A 15011-nucleotide genomic window follows, 5' to 3' on the forward strand; every position below is an offset into this window, starting at 1 on the left:
GGTTTGCCGTACTGAGGTCCATTGTATCGGGGTCCATTATATCAAGGGTTTATTGTATTTCATTGACTCCACATATCACATAAGGTTGACTGAGGGCAGCATCCTAGACTACTATTTGTCATCTACATCAATGGCTTTCCAAATGCCTGGTCCCAGACCTCCTGGTTGCTGGCTTCACTGACCAGGCTGTTGATACTACCTCAGCTGATCAGGAACTAACTTAAGGAACTTATCAAACTTCCTCTTGAAGACACCCAAGGTTTGTTGATAATTCCTTTATGCATGAAGGGTGCCAGAAAGTTTAGATACCCTTAAACTTTTTGAGTTCTCTTGGTGTACTCATCTTGCCCTTGCTTTTCACTGGAGGCATCCTGCACTGTCTACCAAGTGATTTCAGAGCACATTTGGGTCCAATCCCACCAGGATTTTCCAGGTGAAAATTATGGTGCATTTTTCTCGCCTACGTCCCAAAGAGTATGCTTCATTGGACTTCAAGAGTTCCCAGTATAAAGTGAAAGTTCACATGTTTGACTATTGAATTTATGCAGGCAATGAGGGTTCTCTGTATATATTGCAGCTCTGCAGTCTCTTCCGTCCTGAAATGGGCCATTAGTATACAGCACTTTACCATCCTAAAGAGAACAAGTTATTAAGAGAATCATCAAGTGTACGGCATATTAGAGGAACTTCCGGTTTCGTTTGCAGATGACAGAATTTGTTTTGATAGTGCTTAGTGTGATTTGATGTTTTTTTTTTCAGTTTTTATGTTATTTTATGAATTCACATTCTGTAAACCCTCGAACTGATGGACTAACAGAGGGCAGAGGGGTGTAGGTCATAGCCAATTATCCATAAATTCAGAATTATAAAACTTTTCACAACTGTAGTAAATGGACAGAGTTAGGATTCAGTGGAGTTAGTCCAGTGATTCAGAAGAGTATCAGACACTAAGAATATTGCAACCTGTAACACAGTACAGTACTATATAAGTACGTACATAGTATAAATAAAAATGAAGTTGAAAGTACTGTACAGGAAAATACAATTCATTAATTTTACACTAATTTTACTTACCTTTTATGGAGGAGAGATGAGAGGTAAACTATCGTGACTGATAGCGCTGACTCAGAATCTAACTTTTATTATGAGTCAGAGGAGCTGTAAAGCTCCAATAGTAAAACTGTGGATGGCTAAGATGACATAGATGGCCGGGAAGACATAGTTCAAGTTCTGCTAACACTGAGATTCACATGTTTCCTTTTGTGCACCATCACTTGCTTGAGAGGCTATTTATAACTTAATTTCTTAATAAAGGCATGCTATCTAGGGTAAAACTGTAGACTGAATGATGAATGCATGTGTGATCATGCACAAATTGATGCAGATGGCTAATGGTTTGGCAACAATGTAAACACATACAGGTCCTGAATGAGGACTTGGTCCATTGATTCAGGAGACGACTGAACACTATCACTACAGACAAAATCAGGAATGTACAGATTTTTTCCAACATCTGTTTAGTCAATTTTTTTGTCCGTAGTTTTTGAAATCCATTAAATGGGTGTCCATTATTTTGAGGTTTTACTGTGCTTTATTGTCTTGTTGCAAGGCCATTCTAAAAGACATGGTTAATTTAAATAACCACAAATTGCAGAGCAAACACCCATGTTGATACCTGTCATACACTAAGAATAAGATGTTATAGATAAACTAGTGATAACGTACATTTTCTGCCTTCTCTATCTGAGACGCATGTAAAGAGCAGATATACGTGTATGTAGATATCTAGAAGTCGAGCAGCAGTGTGGGTCAGTAACCGTGGCAACATCCACAAGAAGAGATTGTGCTACCAGTATTACATGTCCATATATGAAAATTTAATAAATGTAAAATTCTTTTAATTATTTTCCAGCCCAACAAATATTCACAAGCCATACATTGAGATTCTGCGTATTATTAGCACTTTGTTAATACTAACAATGCATTAGTTATGATCTACATTTAGTCAAAATTAAAGCTTTAAAGGGCAGTAATGTATCTACTTTATTATTATACATTTGCTGCAACAAAGTACAGTGGACCCCCGCTTAACGATCACCTCCCAATGCGACCAATTATATAAGTGTATTTATGTAAGTGCGTTTGTACATGTATGTTTGGGGGTCTGAAATGGACTAATCTACTTCACAATATTCCTTATGGGAACAAATTCGGTCAGTACTGACACCTGAACATACTTCTGGAATGAAAAAATATCGTTAACCGGGGGTCCACTGTAATTATATTCAAAGCTTAAGTGCAGTAATTTACTTTTAAAATATAAGCAAAGAAATTAGATAGTTAAGTGTTGTACTTACCCATGGTAGCTGGTGAACTTGTGCCTGTAGCACTGACATCAAGTGAGCATGAGCCTATGCTGTCGACTGAGGTAGTTTGTGTGTGAAGGGGCTGAGACATGTGTTGAAGCGATGGTAGAAGTGGTGGTGGAAGAGGATGGGGTGGCAGCCCAGTGGCTGCCGTCCACCCCGCTCTGCAGTGGCCACGGTTGGGCAGGTTAAGCGTGTGAGGCCGCTGGACAGAAGCAGTTGGCCGTGTGCTGCAGGGACCACGTTAGTATACATTAACCCCTAACCAGTACTTGTTATATGCATCTAAAACCAGCACCTCTAGTTATGATTATTATTCTGATTATTATTATTATTATTATTATTACAGTATATTCATGAGTTAGAGGTAAACCTGTGGGGGTCATACAGCACCAATGAAATGCAATGTAATTAGGTGATACCAAGGAAAGGAACAATAGATCAAATTCCTGGGATCAAGAGCCCTTCAAAAGCAACAAGGCACCCTTCTTGAAGGGACCTCTAGTAGAACATCAACACTATTACTAAATACTGCATACAGTGTTCCTTAGTAAAAAAATAATGAAAAAGAAACAAGGCTCCTACAATATTCTGTATATACACAGTACACAAAAAAGCAATAGGCTATGGTTTCAATTGTATTGTTGCATACTAATAGCAAACAGGAGTGTACCTTAAGAAAATTCTTATACTATACACTCAGCAATCACTTTATTAGGTATGCCCTTCCTGTACTGGGTAGAGCCCCAATTTACCCCCAGAACAGCCTTAATTCTTTGTGACATGAATTCAACAAGGTGCTGGTTACATTCCTTAGAGATCCTGGTTCATGGTGAAATTATACCATCATGCAGTTGCTGCAGATTTGTCAGCTTCACATTCATGCTGCAGATCTCTTGTTCCGCCACATCCCAAAGAATTACACCATATTCTGATCCATCTGCATGTTGCAGCAGAAATTGCAATTTGTCAGACCAAGCAACATTTTTTAAATCTTCAACTGTCCAATTTTGGTAAGCCTTTGTCCACTGTAGCCTCAGTTTCCTGCTCTTAGCTGGCAGGAGTGGAATGTGGTGTGATCTTCCACTGCTGAAGCCCATCTATTTCAAAGATTGATGTGCTGTGCCCTCAGATGCTCTTCTGCATACTACTGTTGTAAAGTATGGCTATTTGAGCTACTGTTAATTTCCTGTCAGCTTAAACCAGTCTGGCCATTCTCCTCTGACCTCTCTCATTAACAAGGCATTTTTGCCCACAGAACTGCTGCTCAATGAATGTTTTGTGCTTTTAACATTCTCTGCAAACTCTAGAGACTGTTGTGTGTGAAAATCCCACGAGGTGAGCAGTTTCTGAGGTACTCAAACTACCCCGCTGGGCACCAACAATCATTCCATGTCACTCAAATCACATTTCTTCCCCATTCTGATGTTGCTCTGAGCAATAAGTGAACCTTCTGACCATGTCTGCATGCCTGAAGGCAGTGAGGTGCTGCCACATGATTGATGATTAGATAGTTCCATTCACTAGCAGGTGTACAGGCATACCTAAGAAAGTGACCACCGAGTGTAAACATTACGACAGTAATACAGAAAAAATATAAATTCAATACATAAACAATATAAACTCCAGTAATACATATATAAACACCTTGTATATAGCACCCTTGGTATAGAGACTGAGCTGGTTTTCATAATTACCTGAAAACCAGGCAAGCACCGATGAGCCTGGCCCTAGGCTGGGCTTTGAGAGTAGAAAAACTCTCAGAACTCATCAAAGGTATATCAAAGGTAAATATAAAAATAAATATTGAGGAAAATATAAAAATAAATAATAATGTAGAGTACAGCAGAGTCAGTCATACCTCGGAAAAGAACACTTGCATACACTTAAGGATATTTATTAAACTAAACTGCACACAAGTGTCCTCTTCCACACTGGTATCACTGAACCATTTACAACCAGAGGCATACCTTGAATACTGGGAGTCAGTTTCAAGATGCTTGAGCATTACAGGGACATCACTCAACAAAGAATTAACTCCTAGGGGACAGAGGGGAACCCAATGTACCCAAAATAATATTTAACCTTTACAGTAAAACCTCGGTTTTCATCATTAATTCATTCCAGAAAGTCTGACGAAAACTGAATGACAAAAACTCAATCAATATTTCCCATAAGAAATAATGTAAATCCAATTAATCTGTTCCAGACACCTAAAAGTATTAGCAAAAAATACATTTTATAGAAAATAACTATAGTTTTACATACAGACAACAATGAGAAATAAATGACTAATGAAATGGATAAATGAACATTTAACATCACTTTTACCTTTATTAAAGACTCTTGTTGGTGTATGGAAGATGACAAGGAGGGGAGAGGGAGGAGAGGTTATCTCTGCCACCATCACTACCCTCTACCACCATCATAACCACTACCACCCTCTACCACCATCACAACCACTACCACCATCACAACCACTACCACCCTCTACCACCATCACAACCACTACCACCCTCTACCACCATCACAACCACTACCACCCTCTACCACCATCACTACCACTACCACCCTCTACCACCATCACAACCACTACCACCCTCTACCACCATCACAACCACTACCACCCTCTACCACCATCACAACCACTACCACCCTCTACCACCATCACAACCACTACCACCCTCTACCACCATCACAACCACTACCACCCTCTACCACCATCACAACCACTACCACCCTCTACCACCATCACTACCACTACCACCCTCTACCACTATCACTACCACTACCACCCTCTACCATCACAACCACTACCACCATTACAACCACTACCACCCTCTACCATCATCACAACCACTACCACCCTCTACCACCACCACAACCACTACCACCATCACAATCACTACCACCCTCTACCACCATCATAACCACTACTACCCTCTACCACCATCACAACCACTACCACCCTCTACCACCATCACTACCATCCTCTACCACCATCACTACCATCCTCTACCACCATCACTACCATCCTCTACCACCATCACTACCATCCTCTACCACAATCACTACCACCATCACAACCACTACCACCCTCTACCACCATCACAACCACTACCACCCTCTACCACAATCACTACCAACTTCTACCACAATCACTACCACCCTCTACCACCACCATAACCACTACTACCCTCTACCACCATCACTACCACTGCCACCCTCTACCACCATCAGAACCACCCTCTACCACAATCACTACCACCATCACAACCACTACCACCCTCTACAACCACTACAACCATCACTACCACCCTCTACCACCATCACAACCACTACTACCCTCTACCACCATAACAACCACTACCACCCTCTACCACAATCACTACCACTACCACCCTCTACCACTATCACTGCCACCCTCTACCACCATCACAAGCACTACCACCCTCTACCACAATCACTACCACAATCACTACCACTACCACAATCACTACCATCATCACAACCACTACCACCCTCTACCACCATCACAACCACTACCACCCTCTACAACCACTACAACCATCACTACCACCCTCTACCACCATCACAACACTACCACCCTCTACCACCATAACCACTACCACCCTCTACCACAATCACTACCACTACCACCCTCTACCACCATCACAACCACTACCACCCCCTACCACCATCACTACCACCCTCTGCCACCATCACCCTCTACCGAAAAGAAACAAAGCCAGAGTGACTCAGAACGTGTGGGATGCTTTGTGTGGGCGCAGGTGGATACGTTCGGTATGGCGGACCACTGTCAACTTGACGAAAACTGAGGTGATAAACAAAAACTGGGACAAAATTTTGATGAAAAGAGTCATCGAAAGCCAAATTTGACAAAAACCAGGGCAAACAAAAACCGAGGTTCCACTGTATTTACAAATGTAGTACCAAAGTTATTTCTCGCCTGCCAAATAACAGTGTACATGCAAGTTCTTAAATATATAGGTCAGCATATCTGCAACCAGTTTCAAGAGCTCTTTTACTCTCCAAGTTCAGCCCAAGGCCAGACTTCCCTGTTTACTGCACAGTTAACCATGTTATTGGTGCCAACAGCCCATAGTCTCATACAGCCATCGCACCGTGGCTACATGTTAGAGTTTAGTGGGGGGAAATGTGATAAAATTCAGTTAGAAGCAACTGTTAGCAAACTGTCAAGTGGCAGCTGATGGAATGTAATCTAACTTTTAAAAACCTGAAAGGAACTACAGTGGACCCCCGAGTTTCGTGATTAATCCATTCCAGAGAGCCTGCCGAAAGTTGAAATTGCCGAATGGCGAAACCATTTTCCCCATAAGAAATAATGGAAATAAAATTAATCTGTTCCAGACACCCAAAAATATTAAAATAAAATATTTTTTTCAAATTAAATAAAGATTTACATACTGAAAATGATGAGAAATCAAGTACATGCATATAAAAAATAATAACATTACTGAAGACTTCTGGGTGGATGGAAGACGGGAGGAGGGGATAGGAGGAAGGTGTACACTATTGTTTGGAAGGAGAATCTCCTTCCATTAGGACTTCAGGTATGAAGTCCTTATCTGGGGTTACTTCCCTTCTTTGTTTTTTAAAGACACTGGCACTGGGAACAACTTGAGAGTCACTGGAACCCTGTCGCACAAAATATCTGTCCAGAGAGCTCTGTTTCTGGCGTTTCTTTAAGATTTATCTGAAGTGGGACACAACACTGTCATTGTACATGTTGCCAATACGGCCTGCAAGAGCTTTGTTAGGGTGAAGTTCATCCATAAATGTTTGCACTTCAGTCCACTTTGCACAAATGTCCTTAATCTTTGAAGAAGGCACCTTCCTCCATCTCTCTTCCTCCTCCTCTGCAGCAGTTTCCTGAGCCGCGATCTGTTGCTGTTGCAGATGAAGCTCTTGCAGCTCTTCAGTGGTTAGCTCTTCCCTGTGGTCCTCCACCAACTCTTCCACATCCTCACCACTCACCTCCAACCCCAGGGACATCCCCAATGCCACAACAGATTCCACAACTGGCATAGGCTCCTTAGGGTCAGCCCCAAACCCTTCAAAATCCCTCTCTTCTACACATTCTGGCCACAATTTTCTCCAAGCAGAGTTCGAAGTCCTGGAAGTCACTCCCTCCCAAGACTTACCTATAAGGTTTATGCAATGGAGGATATTAAAGTGATCTTTCCAGAACTCTCTTAGGGTCAATTCTGTGTCTGAGGTCACTTCAAAGCACTTTTGAAAGACTGCTTTTATGTAGAGTTTTTTGAAGTTTGAAATGACCTGCTGGTCCATGGGCTGGAGGAGAGGAGTTGCATTAGGGGACAAGAACTTCACCATGATGAAACTAAACTCCTCCACTATTTGCTCTTCCAAGTCTGGAGGATGAGCAGGAGCATTGTCCATTACCAGGAGGCACTTGAGCGACAGTTTATTTTCCAGGAGGTATTTCTTCACACTGGGGCCAAACACTTCATTAAACCAGTCTAGGAAAATATCCCTTGTGACCCATGCCTTACTGTTAGCCTTCCACATCACACACAAATTACTCTTGGCAACACTTTTTCTTGAACACTCTGGGATTTTCAGAGTGATACACCAGTAAAGGCTTCACTTTAAAATCCCCACTAGCATTACTACAAAACATAAGAGTAAGCCTATCCTTCATAGGCTTGTGTCCTGGGAGTGCCGTTTCCTCCTGCGTGATGTAGGTCCTCTTCGGCATTTTCTTCCAAAAGAGGCCTGTTTCGTCACAATTAATCACTTGTTGGGGTTTGAATTCTCCAGTGTCTACGCACTCCTTAAACTCCTGTACAAACTTCTCAGCTGCAATTTTGTCAGAACTGGCAGTCTCAGCATGCCTTATCACACTGTGAATGCCACTACGCTTCTTAAATCTCTCAAACCAACCTTTGCTGGCCTTAAAATCACAAGCATCACCACTTGTTGCAGGCATTTTCTTTACGAGATCGTCATGCAACTGCCTTGCCTTTTCACATATTATCGACTGCGTAACACTATCTCCTGATAACTGTTTTTCGGTAATCCACACCAACAATAACCTCTACACTTCTTCGAGGATTTGTGATCTCCTTTTTTGTCAGCATATCTACCCTTTTGCAACAAAAGCACACTTTATTTCCTTTCCTTTTGCCACGATCGAAGTGATGGTTGAATGGGGTTTGTCATACATCCTGGCAAGCTCTGTAACACACACTCCACTCTCATATTTTCAATGATTTCCTTCTTGAATTCGATCGTGTTCCTCACTTTCTTTACCAAAGGGCTTGCACTAGCTTTCCTTGGACCCATGGTGACTTATTTACCCGTTGCAATCACAAAAAAAACAATGGATTATTACGTATGAACCTGCGGAGTGATGGTCACGTGTTGATAAACAATGGCACACTGAGCGTGAATGGTATGGGAGACTGGCTTTGTGTGTGCGGTGATGGGCGGACAGGTACCGGACGGTCACCGAATCATGAGTCTAGTCACAAACCGCGAGGCCAAATTTTCCCGAAAAAACTTGCCAAAAGTCGGATTTCACGAAAGTCGATGCTGCCGAAACTCGAGGGTCCACTGTATATGAATTAACACAGCAATTTTTTTGTTCACAAGCTAACACATCAACCTGTCTAACTTGTCTCAGGTGAGCTTACCCATGCCTGTCGAATTAGGTTTTCGATGACTTTTTTTGTCAAAATATTGTCCCAGTTTTCGTTAATCACCTCGGTTTTTGTCCACCATATCAAATGTGTCCGTCTACCCACGCCCAAACAAAGCATTCCACGCACGCATTCTGAGTCAGTCTGGTTTTGTTTCTCATCGAGTGATCGTTACCCTGCGCATTCATATGAAACATTTCATAATACAGTGGACCCTCAGTTTTCATGTTCAATCCGTTATAGAGCCATCAGCCAAAACTGAAATGGGCCAAAACCAAAACCGTTTTTCCCATAAGAAATAATGTAAATTGAATTAATCTGTTCCAGATACCCAGAAGTATCAACAAAAAAATTTTTTTTTACCTTAAAGATACATTTACTTGCACAAAAGAATGAACATTAAACATGACACTTATCTTTATTGAAGGCTGTTGTTGCTGGAAGGAAGACAGGGAGGAGAGGAGAGGGAAGAGAGGTTATTCTTTGGAAGGGGAATCCTCCTCCATAAGGACTGCAGGTACCAAGTCCTTATCTGGGGTCACTTCCCTCCTTTGTTTTTTAATGCCACTAGGACCAACTTGAGAGCCACTGGACCCCTGTCGCAAAAAATATCTGTCCACAGAGGTCTGTTTCTGGCGTCTCTTTAAAATTTCCCTAAAATGGGATATGGCATTGTACACAAATAACCCACACATAGAAGAGAGGAGCTTACGACGACGTTTCGGTCCGACTTGGACCATTTACAAAGTGTGACTTTGTAAATGGTTCAAGCCAGACCGAAACGTTGTCGTAAGCTCCTCTCTTCTATGTGCGGGTTATTTGTGTATCGTTCCAGTCACGGTATTGTGCCTTTTTTTGTTATTTATGGCATTGTCATTGTAAAAGTCACCAGCATGGATTGCAACAGCGTTCTCAGGGTGATGTTGCTCCAAAAATAACTGGACCCTAGACCACATTGCACAAATCTCCTTAATACTCAAAGAAGGCACCTGCTTCCATCTCTCTTCCTCCTCCTCCTCTGAAGCAATTTTCTCAGTTGGTCTGTTGCTGTTGCAGATGAAGCTCTTTCAGCTCATCAGTGGTTAGCTCTTGATTGTGTTCATCCACCAACTCTTCCACATCCTGGCCACTCACATCCAACCCTATGGAACTCCCCATTTTCACAACTGATTGCACAACAGATGTAGGGTCAACAGGGTCAGTCTCAAACCCTTCAAAATCCTTCCCTCGGACACAATCTAGCCACAATTTTCCCCAAGCAGAGTTCATCGTCCTGGAAGTCACTCCCTCCCAAGCCTTATCTATAAGGCCTATGCACTGGAAGATACTGAAGTGATTCTTCCAGAACTCTCTTAGAGTCAATTCAGTGTCCGAGGTTATGTCAAAGCACCTTTCAAACATTGCTTTGGTGTACAGTTTTTTGAAGTTTGCAATGATCTGCTAGTCCATGGACTGAATGAGAGGAGTGGTGTTAAGAGGCAAGAACGTCACTGTTACAAAACTGAATTCCTTAGACAATTGGTCTTCCAGGTCTGGAGGATGAGCAAGAGCATTGTCCATTAACAGGAGGCACTTGAGTGGCAATTTGTTGTCTAGGAGGTATTTTTTGACACTCGGGCCAAACACTTCATTAAACCATTCCAAGGAAATTTCCCTTGTGATCCATGCCCTACTGTTAGCCCTCCACATCACACTCAATTTACTCGTGACAACTGTTTTTCTTAAACACTCTGGGATTCTCTGAATGATAAACCAGCAAAGGCTTCACTTTGAAATCCTCACTAGCATTACCACACAACAAGAGAGTTAGCCTGTCTTTCACAGGCTTGTCTCCTGGCAGTGCCTTTTCCTCCTGTGTAATGTAGGTCCTCTTCGGCATTTTCTTCCAAAACAGGCCTGTTTCATCACAACTGAAAACTTGTTAGGGTTGGAATTTTTCATCCTCTACATAACATTTGAATTCCTGCACGAATTTCTCAGCCACTTGCTTGTCTGAACTGGCACCCTCACCGTGCCTTACAACACTGTGCATGCCACTTCGCTTCTTGAATTTTTCGAACCAGCCTTTGCTGGCCTTAAATTCACCTACATCAGCACTTGTTTCAGGCAGCTTCTTTATGAGATCATCATGTAACTGCCTTGCCTTTTCACAAATTATTGATTGCACAAAACTATCTCCTGCTAACTCTTTCTCTCTGATCCACACCAACAACAATTTCTCTACTTCGTCAATTGTTTGGGATCTCTGTTTGGTTATCACATTCGCCCCTTTCGCAACATCAGCTTTCATGATTTCTTTTCTCTTTCCCACAATGGAGCTGATTGTTGATGGCGACTTCCCATAAATCCTGCCGAGTTCAGCAATGCATATGCCACTTATCATATTTTCTTAGGATTTCTATTTTCAGTTCTATGGTGTTCCTCACTTTCTTTACCAAAGCACTGGCACTAGGAGCTTTCTTTGGGGCCATGGTCACTTATTTAGCAGTCACACAATAAACAAGTGGCAAAAACAACAGATTTTTATGAAATGTTTCGTATGACCTGGCAGGATATGTTCACTAACCGAGAAACAATGCTACACTGGCTGTGAATGCGCGTGGGAGGTGGCTTTGTCTGCACGCTGGGCACTGACAGGTTCCATACCATCGACGAAAATGGAGGCAACTGACGAAAATGAAGGCACAAAATCGACAAAAAAAGTTGGCCAAAACCAAAACCGGCGATAACGGAGATCGACGATAACTGAGGGTCCACTGTAATCCATTATTTTTTGTGCTAAATAAGCCACCATGGGGCCAAAAGAAAGTTTCGAGTGTCAGTCCTTTGATACAGAAGGTGAGAAACAGGATAGAATTCAATGGTGGTAGAGGGTGGTAGTGATGGTGGTAGTGGTTGTGACAGTGGTAGTGATTGTGGTAGAGGGTGGTAGTGATGGTAGTAGAGATAACCTCTACTCCCTCTCCCCTCCTCGCTATCTTCCATAAGCCAACAAGAGTCTTCAATAAAGGTAAAAGTTATTAAATGTTCATTTATCCATTTCATTAGTGTTTTATATTTCTCATTGTTTTCTGTATGTAAAACTATAATTATTCTCTATAAAATGTATTTTTTGTTAATATTTTCGGGTGTCTGGAATGGACTAATTGGATTTACATTGTTTCTTATGGGAAATACTGCTTTAATTTTCGTCGAATTCGGTTTTCGTCAGACTCTCTGGAATGAATTAAAGACGAAAACCGAGGTTCCACTGTACAACTGAAGTACAGCTTGTGTTATGATGCTCAAGCTGGCAGTCTCCAAGCTAGTGCAAAACATATAAAGAAGTTTTAGAATTTCTAGAGGCTATTGGAAGAATAAATTTTTATTGTTTCTCTATGCATATATGTATGCATTCTCAGATATACATGTAGTTCAAGTTCCCCCCTCCCTCATTTTTTCTCTCCTATACATATATTATGTTGCCCTGCTCTGTGATGATAGAATAATCTTCATAAAAAATTCAATTTCTCCTCTTGTGTACCTTTGGGATTGATCATCTTGTGAAGTGACCAATCCCAATTCTCCCACAATCAAACTTTTGAAGCTCTGTAGATGCTGAACAATTGATGAAATGTGAATAAATGGTTTAGAAAACTGACAAGTTGATAAATGAGACACTTGTGCAACATTTGGGTACCTTTATTCTGGAAATGCTTCACCAGCCAGTGGCTTGTTCACTGCTCCACCTCATCTGTCGTCAGTACACAAGCCCCAACTCCGTAAATATGCTGCACTCTCATCAAGATCGATGGACTGAACACATCGGCTCCAGGCTGACAAACTGATTACCTAAACTCCTCATCTTCCACCTTACTCTGTATTGGACTGAAGAAGCCACTGGCTAGCAAAACATTTCCAGAATAAAGATACCCAAATGTTGCACAAGCATATCATTTATTAACCCTTAAACTATCCAAGCGTAGATCTATGTTCACATGCATAGAGCTTCGACCTTGATTTTCTCCATTTGAGAGCATGTAAAAAAGTAGATCTACATTCGGAACCCTACGCACGTGAACGTAGCTCTATGTTTGGACAGTTTAAGGGTTAATTAATGGAATACTTGATGACACACTCACTGCCCTACTTAAGTTTCCCAGCTCAGGCTGACAGATTCTGACCCTAAGACACAATTAACCCACACACAGGCATTGTGCCTTATTTTATTCTTCAACACTATGTAACCCATCCTGTGTGATGGAAAGTGACTGGGAAACAGCCAGTTGTTGCTTTAACTAAGTACATGTATCAGGTCTCCCTCGTTTTATGTGATAGGTGCAATCCTGGCCCATGGTGCATATAACAAACCCAATATAACTTGTAAAACATAGGCATTCATTCTGAGACTTTGCAAATTCTACATTTCTTGACTAATGTTTACCAAAAAAATAGGAGAAGGTGAGAGTAGCCTGGAGACTCGGTATAGTCTGGGAAGTGAGAGCTGAAAATGTCAAAAAGAAACTGAATATAGGGTTAATAATTTAGCCATCAACCAGAACATAGAAAGGATTCTGCATACATGCAAAGAGTATTTGGGAGAGCAGACACCCCTGCCTTAAACCCCTCCCCATGCTTACAGGACTACCCAACCTACCATTTACCTGTACTCTCATCGATGCATCAGCATACAATGTTCTCACCCAACCCACCACTCTCCCTCCAAAACCCATTCTCACCATACTCTCAATCAAAAATTCCCTATCCACATAATCAAAGGCTTTCTCCCAATCCAGACCTAGAATACCGCCCTTACTACTACCCTCGAGGAAATCCCTAATACGTCCATGACCTACCCGCATACTCCTCCCCGGGATTTCAAACTGTCCCCCATGTATCACCGACCCCATGACCTTCTTCAGTCTATTTCCTAAGATTTTCGCAAAAACCTTGTAATCTGCGCACATCAGAGATATTGCTCGATAAGCACTCAAAACTCTAATCCCCCTCTGCTTTGGCACCAAAACTATAACACCCGTACTTTGCGATTTGCCCAACTTCCCACTAGTTAACATATGATCCAATACCCTAACAAAGCATTGCCTAATACACCCCCAATGTGCTCTATAAAAATCATTTGGTATTCCGTCTATCCCTGGTGTTTTCCCAGTACTCATCCCTAAAACTGCCTCTTCCACCTCAACCTCACTTATGCCACCCTCCAACCCCACTCTATCCTGCTCACTTAAAACACTGGAGCCCCCCTCCAAAAATTCCCTCCCAGGAACCCCCCTCCCTCTTACTTCATTTCTCCCTAAACCAACTATCAGCATAGAGACTCATACTTTCCCTGTTGGATAGGACCCGACCCTTTGGATACCCTCCCACCCCAGTGCTTGTCTCCAATTGTAGAATGGTGGTTACCGTCTGTCGATCTCGAAATTTACGTAAAACAAAACCGGACGGCTTATCACCCCACAATACATCCTCTAACCCCGCCCTAACCCTGATTGCATCAAACCTATCATTGTGTAATTCAGCTATTCTACTCCGAAGACTAGCCATGTCATCCCTCCTACCACCTCGCCCATCATAACAGTCTTGCAACTGTCCCTCCAAATAATTTTGCAACCCAAAACGCCACCTCGCCTCTTCTCATCCCCTAACCTTAAAAAAATTCACTATCTCAGGTTTGGCCTGCATTTCCCACCAATCTAACAGATCTATCCCCCTATCCCAAGCCTCCCAAAAATGCAACCACCAATCACTGAAAAAAGGCCCCTCCCCCTCCTCCCTAAGAAGCCTTACATTTAATTTGCAGTACCCAGAATAAATACGCACTACTCCATCCCACATCAGATCTGCTATTACCGCTCTGTGATCAGAAAACCCCACATCGAAGGTTTGCACCCTCACAACATCTATACCCTGCTTAATATAGACTCTGTCCAATCGCGCC

The 15011-nt window shown here is 42.1% G+C and overlaps 1 protein-coding gene across 3 annotated transcripts in view; it reads right to left on the reverse strand.

Annotated features, from left to right (window-relative positions):
• The window catches only part of LOC128695541 (cyclin-dependent kinase 12), a 495961-nt gene that overhangs the window by 114345 nt on the left and 366605 nt on the right, over window positions 1-15011 (reverse strand). For 2 of the 3 annotated variants that reach the window (XM_070093396.1, XM_070093395.1), the window contains exon 7: window positions 2358-2596. In XM_070093396.1, coding sequence (XP_069949497.1) covers window positions 2358-2596 — 239 coding nt within the window. Of the gene's footprint in view, window positions 1-2357; window positions 2597-15011 lie in introns of those variants that run through there. The other variant, XR_011393080.1, reaches the window with a different exon arrangement.

This window comes from Cherax quadricarinatus, chromosome 42 (assembly GCF_038502225.1).
Source record: "Cherax quadricarinatus isolate ZL_2023a chromosome 42, ASM3850222v1, whole genome shotgun sequence".
NCBI classification, from domain to species: Eukaryota; Metazoa; Arthropoda; class Malacostraca; order Decapoda; family Parastacidae; genus Cherax; species Cherax quadricarinatus.